Source organism: Symphalangus syndactylus, chromosome 6 (genome assembly GCF_028878055.3).
Source record: "Symphalangus syndactylus isolate Jambi chromosome 6, NHGRI_mSymSyn1-v2.1_pri, whole genome shotgun sequence".
Lineage (NCBI taxonomy): Eukaryota > Metazoa > Chordata > Mammalia > Primates > Hylobatidae > Symphalangus > Symphalangus syndactylus.
Window position 1 is genome coordinate 107,943,767 of NC_072428.2, and position 13,853 is coordinate 107,957,619.

Sequence of the window (13,853 nt, forward strand, 5' to 3'; positions counted from 1 at the left end):
AGCTTTGCTAAGACATTACATATTGTTTTGAAGTTATCATATTATATTTCTCCAAATATCAAGATCTTGGGTATAATGAATATATATACTCCATGCTTCCAGCAGAGGGCTCTAAAGATAGATACATAGGCAGATCTTTTGGGGAAAGAGGGGTATAAATATTCTAATTGTATTGAAAGGAGATCTGTTCTTTGAACAAGATCAAACACAACTTTTAAAATTACAGTCTTAATTGTAGTTACCAGAATTATCCCCTAAGTGCACATTTATAGTGTGACATTTCTGCTTATTGATAAAGGGACACTGGCCTCATTATCACAATTGGTACCAATCCCTTTTATTCTTGTGTCTTCACAGACTATTCAGGAAGCTCATCACATGTCAATTAGTGCTTTGTGAGCCAAACAGATTCTGGATTAAATGGAAACAAGTGACCTCAACAATGGACCATGCGTCTCTATTTTTTTCGCTCCACAATGCTCTCCTGCAGAATGGGGTTTACCAGAAGAGCTGTGATCTCCACTACTGTTGATGTGGCACCTGTAATGTGTTTGCAGAGCTGTGGCATTTTAAAGCAATAAATTCCAAGTTTTGTTTGCAGTTTCACTTGTCACACATAGTCTGAGGAAAAGAAGCTTCTGTCCAGAGACAGTTCTAGGCCAGCTTGTGCTGACTAAACAAAAAAGAAAAATAAAAGGGCATTATGGAGCCAATAAAATTGGGATCGTTAAAATCACATGTTTTATAGCTACAAATTCCATTCCACCCATATCTGACGCCTGATTTTAAATAACTAATTTACTTGTGACTTTAGAGCCACCGATAGCACAATTATGGCCTATTCATTAACATAAAATTTCCTCAAACAATATTGGTACATCCAGCATTTGGAATACAAAAAACTGGAGTTCTTCACGGTAGAGAGCATTTTAATCATTTATTGAGGTCCCTTTTAAAGAATAGGTATAAGAGTAATAGGAATTTAAGAGAAATTACAGTTCACATACATAGCAGACTGGGTTACTAACTTCAAATACAGACAGGTCCCCATTTATTGATACAGACATAATAATTTGGGTATTACAGCTATTTTAAAAACATAAAACTATAAGATGGAACTTTTAGACATAACTGCTCCCTTTTCAGCCAGCCTCTGGAATTCATGAAGGTTTTCTGCTTTAGACCTTTTCTGGGCTGATATTTACTGCCCAGGATCCTCTTCCACTACTGCTGTGGAAGCCAAATGTTCCACTGGTGGCAGAGCCACCTCTTCCTCATATCAGGCAACTGGCTGCTTCCCACTTTCACTAGGACCTCACCCAGGCTTGCTCCTCCCTTTCCTGAGAAAGATCAGGCTACCAGGGTTGTAGGATGACTTAGACACATAACTATCACTTACAACCTTATTTTTATGGGAAAGTAGCAAACTTATTTTGGGAATGTAAGGAGAATAACTAGGCTCTCCTAGTGATGATTCTCAGTGACTGGCATGGCACATATTGGAGTGAATGAAAAACGGGTAGAAGAATCTCAAGGATCCCATACTGGACATTCAGAGTCTTAATTTTAAAGAAGCGCTCGGATCAAGATGATCGAACTCCAGCATTTTTTCTAATATCATAATTATTCATAGTCACTGAATTATTAAAACACGAGGTTTCAAATAACCTAACAAAAATTGCAACTGGCTCAAAGAAATGTTTAAGTTAATGCAAAAAATTCAACAATTACAATAAATTACTAATGATTCAAAACTCAATTGGGTTGAATATTTCCCGTATTAAATCAAGGGTGGAGATTTAAAATGTACTTGTATTATTTTTAACAATAAAAGTATTTAAAAATAACATCATTTTAAAAAACAGAAACAGAAACAGAATCCTGATTTAAAGTCTTCACTACATGTGGTTTTCTGTGTAAGGGTTTTAACACATGCATTTTATATATTTGCATACATAGTAATGACTGGTACTGCAATGCTTAATCAATAGGCTAATAACCTAGGCTAATAAACTATGATTACATGCATGAGTAGGCAGAAAGGCTAGTTTCAACTTCCTGGGTCCCACCACTTAATTGCTGAAGACGCTGGGTAAATTACTTTGAGTCTTTGTTTATTTACCTGTAAAATGTAACTTGTATGGAGTATCTATCTCATAGAAAGATTAAATGAGATTATCCATATATTTAGAACAGAGGTTGGTGTATAATAAATGCTCAATACAAAGTTAGCTATTCAAAAGCAACTATCATCAGAGTGAACAGACAACCTACAGAACGGGAGAACATTTTTGCAATCTATCCATCTGACAAAGGTCTCATATCCAGAGTCTACAAGGAACTTAAACAAATTTACAAGAAAACAAACAAACCCATTAAAAAGTGGGCAAAGGATATGGGTAGACAATTCTCAAAAGGACATTCATGTGGCCAACAAACACGTGAAAAAAAGCTCAACATCACTGATCATTAGAGAAATGCAAATCAAAACCACAGTGAGATGCCATCTCACGCCAGTCAGAATGGTGATTATTAAAAAGTCCAGAGATAACAGATGCTGGCAAGGTTGTGGAGAAAAAGGAACACTTTTACACTGTAGGTGGAGGTGTAAATCCAACCACTGTGAAAGACAGTGTGGCGACTCCTCATTTCTTTCTAGAGGCAGAAATATCATTTGACCCAGCAATCCCATTACTGGGTATACACTCAAAGGAATATAAATCATTCTATTACAAAGATACATGCATACGTATGTTAGCTGCAAGACTATGGATAATAGCAATGACACGGAATCAATCTAAATGACCATCAGTTATAGACTGGATAAAGAAAATGTGGTACGTATACACCATGGAATATTAAGCAACGATAAAAAGGAATGAGATCATGTTCTTTGCAGGCACATGAACGGAGCTGGAAGACATAATCCTCTGCAAACTAATGCAGGAGCAGAAAACCAAACACCCCATGTTCTCACTTATAAGTGGGAGCTGAATGAGGAGAACACATGAACACATGGTGGAGGGGGTGGAACAACATACACTGGGGCCTGTCACGGTGGGGGCTGGGGGGAGGGAGAGCATCAGGAAGAATATCTAACGGATGCTGGGCTTAATATCTAGGTGATGGGATGATCTGTGTAGCAAACCACCATGGCACACGTTTACTTATTTAATAAACCTGCACATGTACCCCAGAACGTAAAATAAAAGTTGAAGGTAAACAAAGTCAACTATTACTACATTTGTATATCTACTGTACAGATTTCCAACAACTCAACACACATCAATGTGCCTGTAGTGATTTGTGGAACTGAGAAGCTATGCCATTCTCTGGCTCAAATTCCCCCAGGGGCTTCCTATCCACTTGGAGTAAAATTCAAACTTTTTGCCATATTCCTGCATGATCTGGTTTCCGATCATTTCCCAGACTTCACTGTCAACCTAGATACATTTGTATCTGTGGTTCCCTGTACCTCAAACACCCTCCACAAGGCAACTCCCTTCATTTCATCTGTTTTTTAGTCCAAATATCACTATAGTAAGATCTCTGCTGATAACTCCATCTAAAAATAGTGCTTTCTGCCTCCTCTTCCACCCACTCTTTATCTCCTTGTCTGCTTTATTTTTCTTCACGCTTGTGTTAGTGCTGGTCATCACATTACATATGCATTTATTCATTTGATTTTTTTTTAATCTGCCTTCTTTACCACTAGAAGGTAAACTCTATGAGGCCAGGGAATGTGTCTTATACATAGCTCTATCCTCAGTTTCTAAAACATTACCTGCATTGAAGAGGCTCTCAATAAACAGTTGGGAAGCAATTGAGGTAACAGGACACAAAAATGCGTAACACAGGGCCTATGCTCCTAAGGGGCTTATAATTGTTTATGGAAGAGAAAACATTCACAACCATTACGATATATTGTTGTCTCAGTCACTTTAAATTTTGCAGTGACTGCTGAAACAAGTGATACATTTTTATTATATTCATTCAAGAGTTAATTGTTGGATTAAAAAAGTCTTTTATGTACACTCACTGAATTCAGAATAGAAACAACAGTGTTTGGTCTCTGATTTGCTGTTAACTGGTAGTGAAATTATGTCTTATGTATAAGGAGACACATACATAAGTGTACTTGGAATATTTTACATATAATGTGACTAGTAGACATTTCATTTTACAGATTTGCTAGTCAACGCTAATTTGCAGTTATGTTTTATCATCTTAAGGGATGAAGGAAAAGCCCTGGGTCAGAACCTTGCCTTGTATGGAGAAGCTGACAAGGGGGAAGGGGAGAGAAGGGAGTGGTTCTACCAGCTGATTCTACTGAGAGCCTGAGGCTAACATTCCTGAAAACCAGTTGATCACACCCTTCTACCTTCACTTAAGCCAAGTAATGATATAGATCTCCTTCCCATCACAGGCATACTTTCATGCTTTTAGGAAGGGGGACAAAGAGGAAAGCAAAGAAGTGAAAGTAACAGATTCAGGAGAATCCACCTTTTCTACATTGTGAGGCTTTGAATGTTTCTCTGCTACTGTGGCTGCTGGTACAAAAGCTAATCCTAACTTTGAGCCTGGCTAGATGATCAATGGAATGGTTTTGAATACTTCTTTTCATAAGGGGTGAAGACAAAGGCATCAATTCACAGTCTATGGAAACAACTTTTTTCAAGGGTCATAGTTCCAACTCATTTATTTAAAAAAGTCATCTAAATTAAGGCACAGAGCAAAATTATTGTTTAATGTTTTATACCAGTAGTATTAGTTTTAGATAGATCTCATACACATCAGAGACTTGCACAATTCTGGCTTCATCACTTACTAGATGCATGACTTTGAGCATTTTACCTCTCTCTGTTCAGTTTCCCCATCTATAAAATGGATGAAATTATCTCATAGGGATGTTTTGAAGAATAAATAAAATAAGTCATAACAGCATTTGGCATATTGCCTGGCAAGTAATAAGTATTTAATGAATGCAAAGCATTACATTTATCCATTTTACATTTATAATTTGCTACTTTCTTTTAATGATCATATTCTTCTTCTTCCTTTTAGTAACAGACCACCTGGTTTTAGGTAGGTGCACAATTGCCCAGCAAAAGGCTCCACTTCCCAGCTAGGCACCGACAGGTGTCTTAAGTTCTGCTGAATGGGATATGGGCAGGAATGACATGTGCAATTCCTCTGAAAGGAAAGGCTTGCCCTCCAGGCTCTCTCTTTCCAGCTAGGAAGCAGGAGTGGGAGTGGTGACTACCTTTGACCAAGCAACACAGACAACAGCCCGGCGAAGAGTGGAGCAGGGAGAAAGGGTGCTGAGATCCTGGGGAGGTCACCCTGACACTTCTCCCTCCCCAGGCCTCTCACCTGCTGGAACTTACATGTTTGAGAAAAATAAACTTCCAACCTGTTTAAGCTGTAATTATTTGGTTTCCATTAAAGTGGCCAAATTAACCTTCTCACTAATGCTAGCATCTTTACTCAATTTTAAATTATAAAAGTTTATAGTAAGGCATCTTGATATTTGTGGCCATTCCCTTCCATATTGATCATCATTTACTTGACATCAAGTCCTTGTTAAGGGAAGACATCCTGCTCCTGCCCAAATTATGATATTTCACAGGTCACAGGTGGTCTCTGGATCCAGGCATTAGATACCTGGATGACAGTGACAGAAATCCAGACTACGTAACGGGCAGCCTGCCAGGGAGGGGGCTGGTGGGGAAGGTAACGGTGTCAGAGCACAGGGTGGGGGAGCTTGCACTCCTCCTTTAAACATAAAAATGGGCCACCCAATTTTCCAGTGGCAGGGATGGGAAACACAGGCCTCCACCCAGCAGTGTCCACCTACCAGCCTGAGGTAGTTCTGCATCATCTGGAGAGGGATCATGGAGGCATAAGTCACACTACTGAGGCAGCCTTCTTGAGGACCTGTAGGAAAGGGCAGACGAAGAAAAATGGGCACTCCCTTGTTAAATATAAATGATCAAAACACAACAGAATCTGTCATAAAAGATAAATGTGTTTGTTGACTTATGTAGGCAGAGCTGACATTTGGCCAGGAGGCACCAGTGTGCCTTTCTGTTGTGAAAATATCGTCACACTTTGTTCTGGCTGATAAACTGCCACTGCTCCTGACCTCCCAAGAGCTCCCAGCTGCTCCTTCCCCCACCCCCTGGGATGCCCGCCTACCTCCCAGCAACCACAGCCAGGGCCTCCCCATCCCAGCCCAAACATTGTGCCCAGTATCTGCTGATTGCTGGGCTCAATGTTTTACAGTTCATAAGTAAAAGTTATCATAGATCATTGCAGTCCTCAGAAAGCTTTAGCCTTGGCCACTGTTAGGTCCATTGGTAATACTCGCCACCCCTCCCCGCGAGTTCTGCCATTCTCTCAATACATTGGGCCTAAAGCAATTTTCTGGGGTGGCCTCACACTTTTCTTTAAACTTCAGTAAGTCCAGTTCAAGTAATTAAATAAATCTTTATTAGTTAAGATTGAATTTTCAGACTCCATTCCCAAGTTTGGGAAATACACGATGAAATCCATAGCTGTTTAGCATCAAGGGCTGAGAAATTGAGTATTCCTATACCACTTAGTGGCAGCATGACCTTAGGCAAGAATATCAATCTCTCAGAGCCTCAATTTCCTTGGATATAAAATAGGGATAAGCAGAAATGCATGTCTCATTGGGTTATGAGAATTAAATGATTTGATACTTATGCTATAAACAACAGGGTGTAGCACATAGCAGGTGCCCACTAAACATTAGCCTGTACCATTATAATAATCACATTAAGCATTATTAAGCACAGTAAAAAAAAAAAAAAAAAAAAAAAAGACATTTCTCTCTTTTTTTTTTTTTTTTTTTTTGAGATGGAGTCTCACTCTGTTGCCCAGGCTGGAGTGCAGTGGTGCGATCTTGGCTCACTGCAAGCTCCGCCTCCCGGGTTCACGCCATTCTCCTGCCTCAGCCTCCCGAGTAGCTGGGACTACAGGCAGCCGCCACCACGCCCAGCTAATTTTTTTTTTGTATTTTTAGTAGAGACGGGGTTTCACCGTGTTAGCCAGGATGGTCTCGATCTCCTGACCTCGTGATCCGCCCGCCTCGGCCTCGGCCTCCCAAAGTGCTGGGATTACAGGCATGAGCCACCGTGCCCAGCAAGACATTTCTCTTTTAACACAGTCTCTGTCACTCTCTTATCAGCATGCCAGTTTGGCCTCTGGTTTATTTCCAATGAGTGATGCAATCATTATGACAGGAATCAATGATCCAGACAGACATCACCATGGGTGTCAAGAACATAGCTTTTGAGTTTTCCTCCCCTTAATCAAACATTTTAAAAAATGTCTAATTATCTAGTGGTGGAAGTCACATGTGTGTGGCTGGAAGACATGGGATGAAATGTGAAGATTTAAGAACTGGTGCTCTGAGGCAGCCATGAAGCAAACACTCTTTAAACGTCACCTTAGTTAGGGACATCCTTACCTGACAAAAGCACAGTGATGTGCTCTGCCTTATTCTTCCTCATAAAGTCCCACGGGGACTGCGTGAAGCTCTGACCCACTGACCATGGCACATTTCCTGGTTCCAAAAAATGAAATAAAATGTCAAGGGCAGCTTATGAATGGTTTTTCTCACAAGGGTAAACATATGCTCTCCTCTGTGAGAACCCTAAGGAATTCAGAGCTTAAATTGTCAAAGGCATGTACAGAACACACATAGGGCCACACAAGGGGTTAGCTCCCTAATGAAATTCTTGTTGAAGGTTGAAAGGAAGGCTTTCAATCTACAGACTTCTCCAAAGCAGCCCATAGGAGGGATTCAGGGAGAGATCTAGAAAGCAAATATATCCACTCAAATATTTCTAGGGTTAAGCTCTCAAGAACAAAGCTGTCCATAATCTAAAACTGTTTCAGTGTTCTTCCAATGCTTGTTTCTCAAAGCCTGAGCACTTTGGATGAGATACGAGATCATTTATGATCTGGTCCCTGAGCCTCTTTCCAGCAAAATTTTAGATTCCAGAAAAAAAAAAAAAAAGATAATTTCAGGTGCTCAGAATAAGGCAGGCCTTCTCCCATTGCAGGCCCTCTGCTCACTCTTGTTCTGAAAGGGTTCCACTTCATAGGTGTCTTCCCTAGGGAGTGATTGGTAATAAGTATTTGTTTTCATCTCTTCCTTCCACAGATCAATTCTTAAATATCTATTCTCAGCATGCCTCCAATATACACGCACTCACCTGTAATTGTGCTTATCTGCTGACCTGAAGTTCCTTTCATGTAGCTTAGGTTATGAATCCAGCAAACTCACTTACATACACACAATAATAACACTAATAATTACCAATTATGAAGTGGTTACAGCGAGGCACTAAACTAAGCCCTTTATCCACAAAACTCAATGATTTTTGGATGTGAAATGCTACTAGGGTGCTCTATACCTCTGAGACAAGCACGAACACTGCAGTAATCAAGCCTTAGCATGCACCGCTCACAGAGGTAAACTTATCTGTTGGCAGTGAATATCCATCTGCCTTTGTCAGTTTCCACATTAGCTGAACGAAGGCTGATGGAGGGCCATTTCCTTCAAAACACAGTTGTACTGACTTTGTTTATCAGACCCTGGGCCAGAACCACATTTTGAGTAATACTCCATGTGTGGACAAAATGTGTTCCTAAGAACTGAATCATTTCTTAATACAATTTTAAGTACATTATAACAATTCTATCTTTTTTTTTTTTTTTTTTTTTTTTTTTTTTTTTTTTTAAGAGAGAGGGTCTTTGTGGCTCAGGCTGGAGTGCAGTGGCTGCATCATAGCTCACTGCTGCCTCAAACTCCTGGGCTCAAGGGATCTTCCCACCTTAGCCTCCGAGGAGCTGGCACTACAGGTGCATGCGACCGCACCTAGTTAATTAAAAAAAAAAATGTTTTGTAAATATGAGGTCTCAGTATGTTGCCCATGCTGGTCTTGAACTCTTGGGCTCAAGTGATCCTTCTGCCTCATCCTCCCAAAGCACTGGGATTACAGGTATAAGCCACCATGCCCAGCCAATAATAGTAATTTTAATGATCATGCCAAAGATCCATAAAATCAAGTTGTCATGAATACTCTTCTCCAAAAACTAGTAACATGTTTTGAAAGTGAATAAGCATATATGGGTAAACAGAATAAAACACTTTCTGATATAATAATCTGACAGATAAATAGCAATGGTAAAAAGCCCACTTTTCCCTCAACCTTGGACCATTCTTTTCTAATACGGTGCTGTTGAAAGCACACAAGTTTTTCTATCCGACAGAATATGATTTGAATCCTGTCTGCTTTGCTCACTAGTTCTGTGCTCTCAAGCAAGTCATCTTGTACGGAGTTATCTATAAAATGACACCATCGAAAGGACCTTTTATAAGCACCCAACACAGTCCTTGCAAAGGAGCAGATTTCCCAAAGACGGTAGTTCTCCTGGACCAAGAAGAAAGGAACTAATCAGGGACACCGAATATTTACAGAGAACTTACTATGCTCAGCAGAAAGCAAATCTCTTAAGTTCTGTGGAATCTGTTTTGTGCTGTCTATCAAATTGAAATAACCAATTACTACCCTGATTCATCCCATGTGGGAGCATTGAATATATCTTTATTAAAGTGCTTCTTTCAAGTCTAGACTTCATCAGAAAACCTGTCCTGGAGGTAAGGTACTAATGCACTACAGTGCTCCTGGCCCAACCCAAGAACAAATTTTGAGCTGTGTTCAGTACTTGTGCAAAAGCAAGCAGCTGTGGGGTGTTTAGTTTCTTGCATTTATCTAGAACAGCAAGTGCAATCACAAAGCCTCATCAAGGGCTTTCATGTTTTTTACTCTTTGAGTATTATTTGGGGCATAAAAGCATTTTTATATTAACAGGCAACATTACATAATGGCTACATTGTGAATACTCAAGTTTTTCAGCACCGGCAGCTGCCACAAGTAAGCTTAGAATGTGCTTAATCAATGAACTCAGAATCAGGTTATGAAACCCATGAACAAAAATAAACCCAGAAATTTCACTTTCTCTTCGTCATAGGACTGCTGATACCTAGCGTGATGGATCGTATGCTTCTTGCACTGAGGCCAATGTTGGAATCAGTGGTGTTATTGCAAGTCACGTCTTCCAGACTCCACCATCCATCAGAAGAGATTGCCTGGAAATGATTTATCAGAGCTTGACTCACTGCTTTTGAAAAATCATCCCATGATGTCTGTTTGCGGATATTTAAAGCACATATTGTGTTTTCACATTCCAAGTCATCAGAACCATAGTCGCTTGGTTCAATCTCACCCACCGAAATCCTTAAGGGTATTTTAAGAGCATCTGTTAGAAGAGTAAAAGAATTAGGAGTTAAAAAAATCTGGACAGAAAAAAAAAAGCAAAACTATGATACAAAATAAGCAGATATAAACATTTAAAAATATAAACCAAAGGATAGCTATTTTATTTCATTAAATAACATTACATTGAACGTTCTTACACTGGAGTAAACTTTTGTCTCCCAATCTCTTCAGTTTCTTTGGAAGCACGCGGCATGAACTCTTTCCTTATATCTTTGGCTTTGTCTGTTTCATTAACTCTTTCCCATCAGCAAGATTGTCAAGTTTTTTAAAAAACAATCTGAAAGAACTATAACCCTCCCTTGACCCTGAGTTATCTATATTCTCCTTTCCTTTATAGATAATGTCATGGATGAGGCAGGTTATAGTTGGACAGGTCGGGATGCTTAGGATAGTAACTGAGAATCACACAGACCTTGGGTTGAGCCCCAGGTCAGGGTCAGCCTCCTATAGATGTGTGTTCTTGTAAATTGCCTTGATCTCTCTGTACCCCAATTTCTTCCATAAAATGGAGGGAATGTACATCGAGTTGGTATGAAGAATAAATGAACTTACTTTTGTAATAGATTTTACATATTCTCATGTGGTAAATACCAGTAAGTATTTGATAAATGGTTAACAGGGTAGTAGGAATGAACTTTTGAAATGCTCTTTCCGATTTCTCTGACTGAGGCTCCAGCACAGTGGGTAGCACTCCCACGTACTTCTGTTCTCATGACTGAATTGTATATGAGTTACTTGTGTTTGTTTCCAAATATTCTATGTTCACTGAACTGATGACTATAATTATTGAATTAAGTATTCCATAAATTGATAAAATATGAGTTACTGTTCCTAAGAAAACTAAGTTGAATCCTTTAGAGACAGTTTAGGAACTGCTAAAAAATGTTATCTAATGAGGTATAAATTGGACAACTATATGAAATTAGAAATGGTTTAATAATCTCTGGACAGGTATTACCTTTAGTTTGCTTCGTAAGTGTGTTTAAGCAGTCAAACATTAGAAATCATAGATGATGCATTAAAGGTATGTTTTTTTCAAACAAGAGTACGTGAAATTTTAATTAGTAGAACCTATACTAAAGACCTCTAAACTTTGGTAAAAAATTACTTTGTATGCTTTAAAATTAAAATGCTTTAAAACAACATGTGTTTATATGATCCTCTTCTTAAACTGGGATTTCTCCATTAACTAACCAACTGCTGGATTACTTATTTTCCATTTTCTGACTCTCAGTCATCTGACTTATCCACAGTATCCGACACAAGTGATCTCCCTTTGCTCCTTGATATACTCCTCCTGGATCTCCTGTACCTCCTTGGTCGCTCTTTAATGTTGTTCCTTTGTTGTTCTCTCCACCTTTTCCAGACTTCTTAATGATAGTGTGTTTTGGGGCTCCTTTCTCTATTTATTTTGTGCGTGTTCATTCCCTTAGTGATCTCATCCAGTCCCATGACTTTAAATATCACTGACAGACTGCTGACCTTCACATTTATTCACCCAGCTCTCACTTGTCTCGGGAATTCCCGCTGACTTGACATCTCCACACAGATATCCTAAGAGACATCTCAAATTCCTGCATCCAAATCTGAACTCCCCAACTTCATGAGAAAATCTGTTTCACCACAGCCTTTCCTCCTAACTCCATTGTGCCAGTTGGTCAGACTGAACACCTTGAATTATCTATGAATCTCCTCCCTCTCTCACACTTCACATTCAATCCATGAGGAAGTTCTGTTGACTCTACCTTCAGCTGTATCCAGAGCCCAAGTCCTTCTCAGCACCTCATCTGCTACATTCCTACACTGAGCCACCAGAATTGTCTCTCACCTGGAATACTATGTGCATGTACTAACAGGTGTTCCTGATTTATCTGTGACTTCCTATAGTTGATTCTCAACAAAGCAGCCAGTGCTACTGTTAAAATGTGCATCAGACCCCATCTCTCCTACAGTCGAATACTACAATGGCTACCTTAAGTTCTTACAATGGCCTACACATTCCAACAAGATCAGGCCACGCTCCACCCTGTTAACTGCTCTCCTGCACTCAAACACTGAAATGGCTACTGCTCTGACCCGTCTTCCTGCTTTTCTTTCCTTTTAACCCAGTCACCCTGCCCTCCTTGCAGTTCCTCAGACACAACAGGAATGCTGCTACCTCAGGCCTCTGTCCAACTGGTGCTAAAGCAGGAGCTTTTCCTACCTTAGATATCCACATAGCTGCCCTGTTCACCTCCTTCAAGCCTTGGCTTCAATGTCTCATCAGTGAGGCAAACTTGGCCACCATTTTAAAAGCTGAAATGCACCCTTACAATCCTCATCCCCCTTAGTCTTTTCCATAGCATATCTCACCACCTCACAATGCCAAAAAATAAATTTTTCTTATGTTTATTGTTCATTTTATCTCTTAATGTTAGACTATAAGCTTCAGGATGAGAACAATCTTCTTAAAAATTTTCTGACTTACATCAAGTGGCTAAGACAGTGAATGGCACAACAGCAGCTCAATAAGCGTATGTTCAATGAATTAATAAAAAGGTGTCTATTCAATGGATGAAGAAAACTATTCTAACAGAGATTTTTCCATTGCCTTCCCATATTATTCTCAGCTTAAAAAATCAGCTTCTGTCTATGTAACTGCATGAAATTTGTCTCCTTGTTAGCAGTAACTTATATTTGCCAAACGCAATTGACTCTTTTTAACCCTTACAGTCCAGGGAATGTGATACTATTAAATTACTTCTTCCTGTTGGAAAGCTCTCCTAACTCGAATCTAATTACACTATTGTTTTCTTTTTCTTTTTCTTTTTCTTTTTTTTTTTGATATGGGGTCTTTCTCTGTCACCCAGGCTGGGGGGCAGTGGTGCCACCTTGTCTCACTGCAGCCTTGACCTCCCTGGCTCAGGTAATCCTCTCACCTCAGCACCCACGGAATAGAGAACAGTTGGGACTACAGGCACGTGCCACCATGCTTGGCAATTTATTTTTATTTTTTGAAGAGATGGAGTTTTGTCACGTTGCCCAGACTGGTCTTGAACTCCTGGGCTCAAGAAATCCTCCTGCCTCAGCCTCCTCAAATGCTGGGATTGCAGGCATGAGCCACCATGCCTGACCATATACCATTATTTTTTGGCTCTTGTCCTTCCTATTTCCCAATCTTCTTTAAGAGTAATTTTTTAAAAATATTTTCTGACCTAAAAATGGGGGTTTCTTTGGGCTTGGCCTTCAGTTTGCTTTTCCCCTCACCCTATGTATCATTCCTGTCTCATAGCACACCTATGACTTGAACCATGACCCCATGACCCTGTTTCTCCAGCCCTGTGACTCCCTGGCTTATTCAGGCCTCCTTCTCTCTTACTAGGTACCAGTCATGCTCCCCATCTATGGTACCCTGTGTATCAAGATCAAGACAATTATTTCCCCATTAGCTACCTCTTACTTCCTCACTTATAATCATTCAGTTTTTCATTCATGTCC

General features: G+C 39.7%; 1 protein-coding gene across 5 annotated transcripts in view; it reads right to left on the reverse strand.

The window, feature by feature from the left end:
• CTTNBP2 (cortactin binding protein 2) overlaps positions 1–13,853 on the reverse strand; it is a 161,731-nt gene that overhangs the window by 38,942 nt on the left and 108,936 nt on the right. For all 5 annotated transcript variants that reach the window (XM_055283789.2, XM_055283787.2, XM_055283792.2 and 2 more), the window contains 3 exons: positions 10,081–10,356; positions 7,496–7,591; positions 5,858–5,937 (listed from right to left, as the gene is read on the reverse strand). In XM_055283789.2, the coding sequence (XP_055139764.1) occupies positions 5,858–5,937; positions 7,496–7,591; positions 10,081–10,356 (452 nt within the window). The remainder of the gene's footprint in view (positions 1–5,857; positions 5,938–7,495; positions 7,592–10,080; positions 10,357–13,853) is intronic.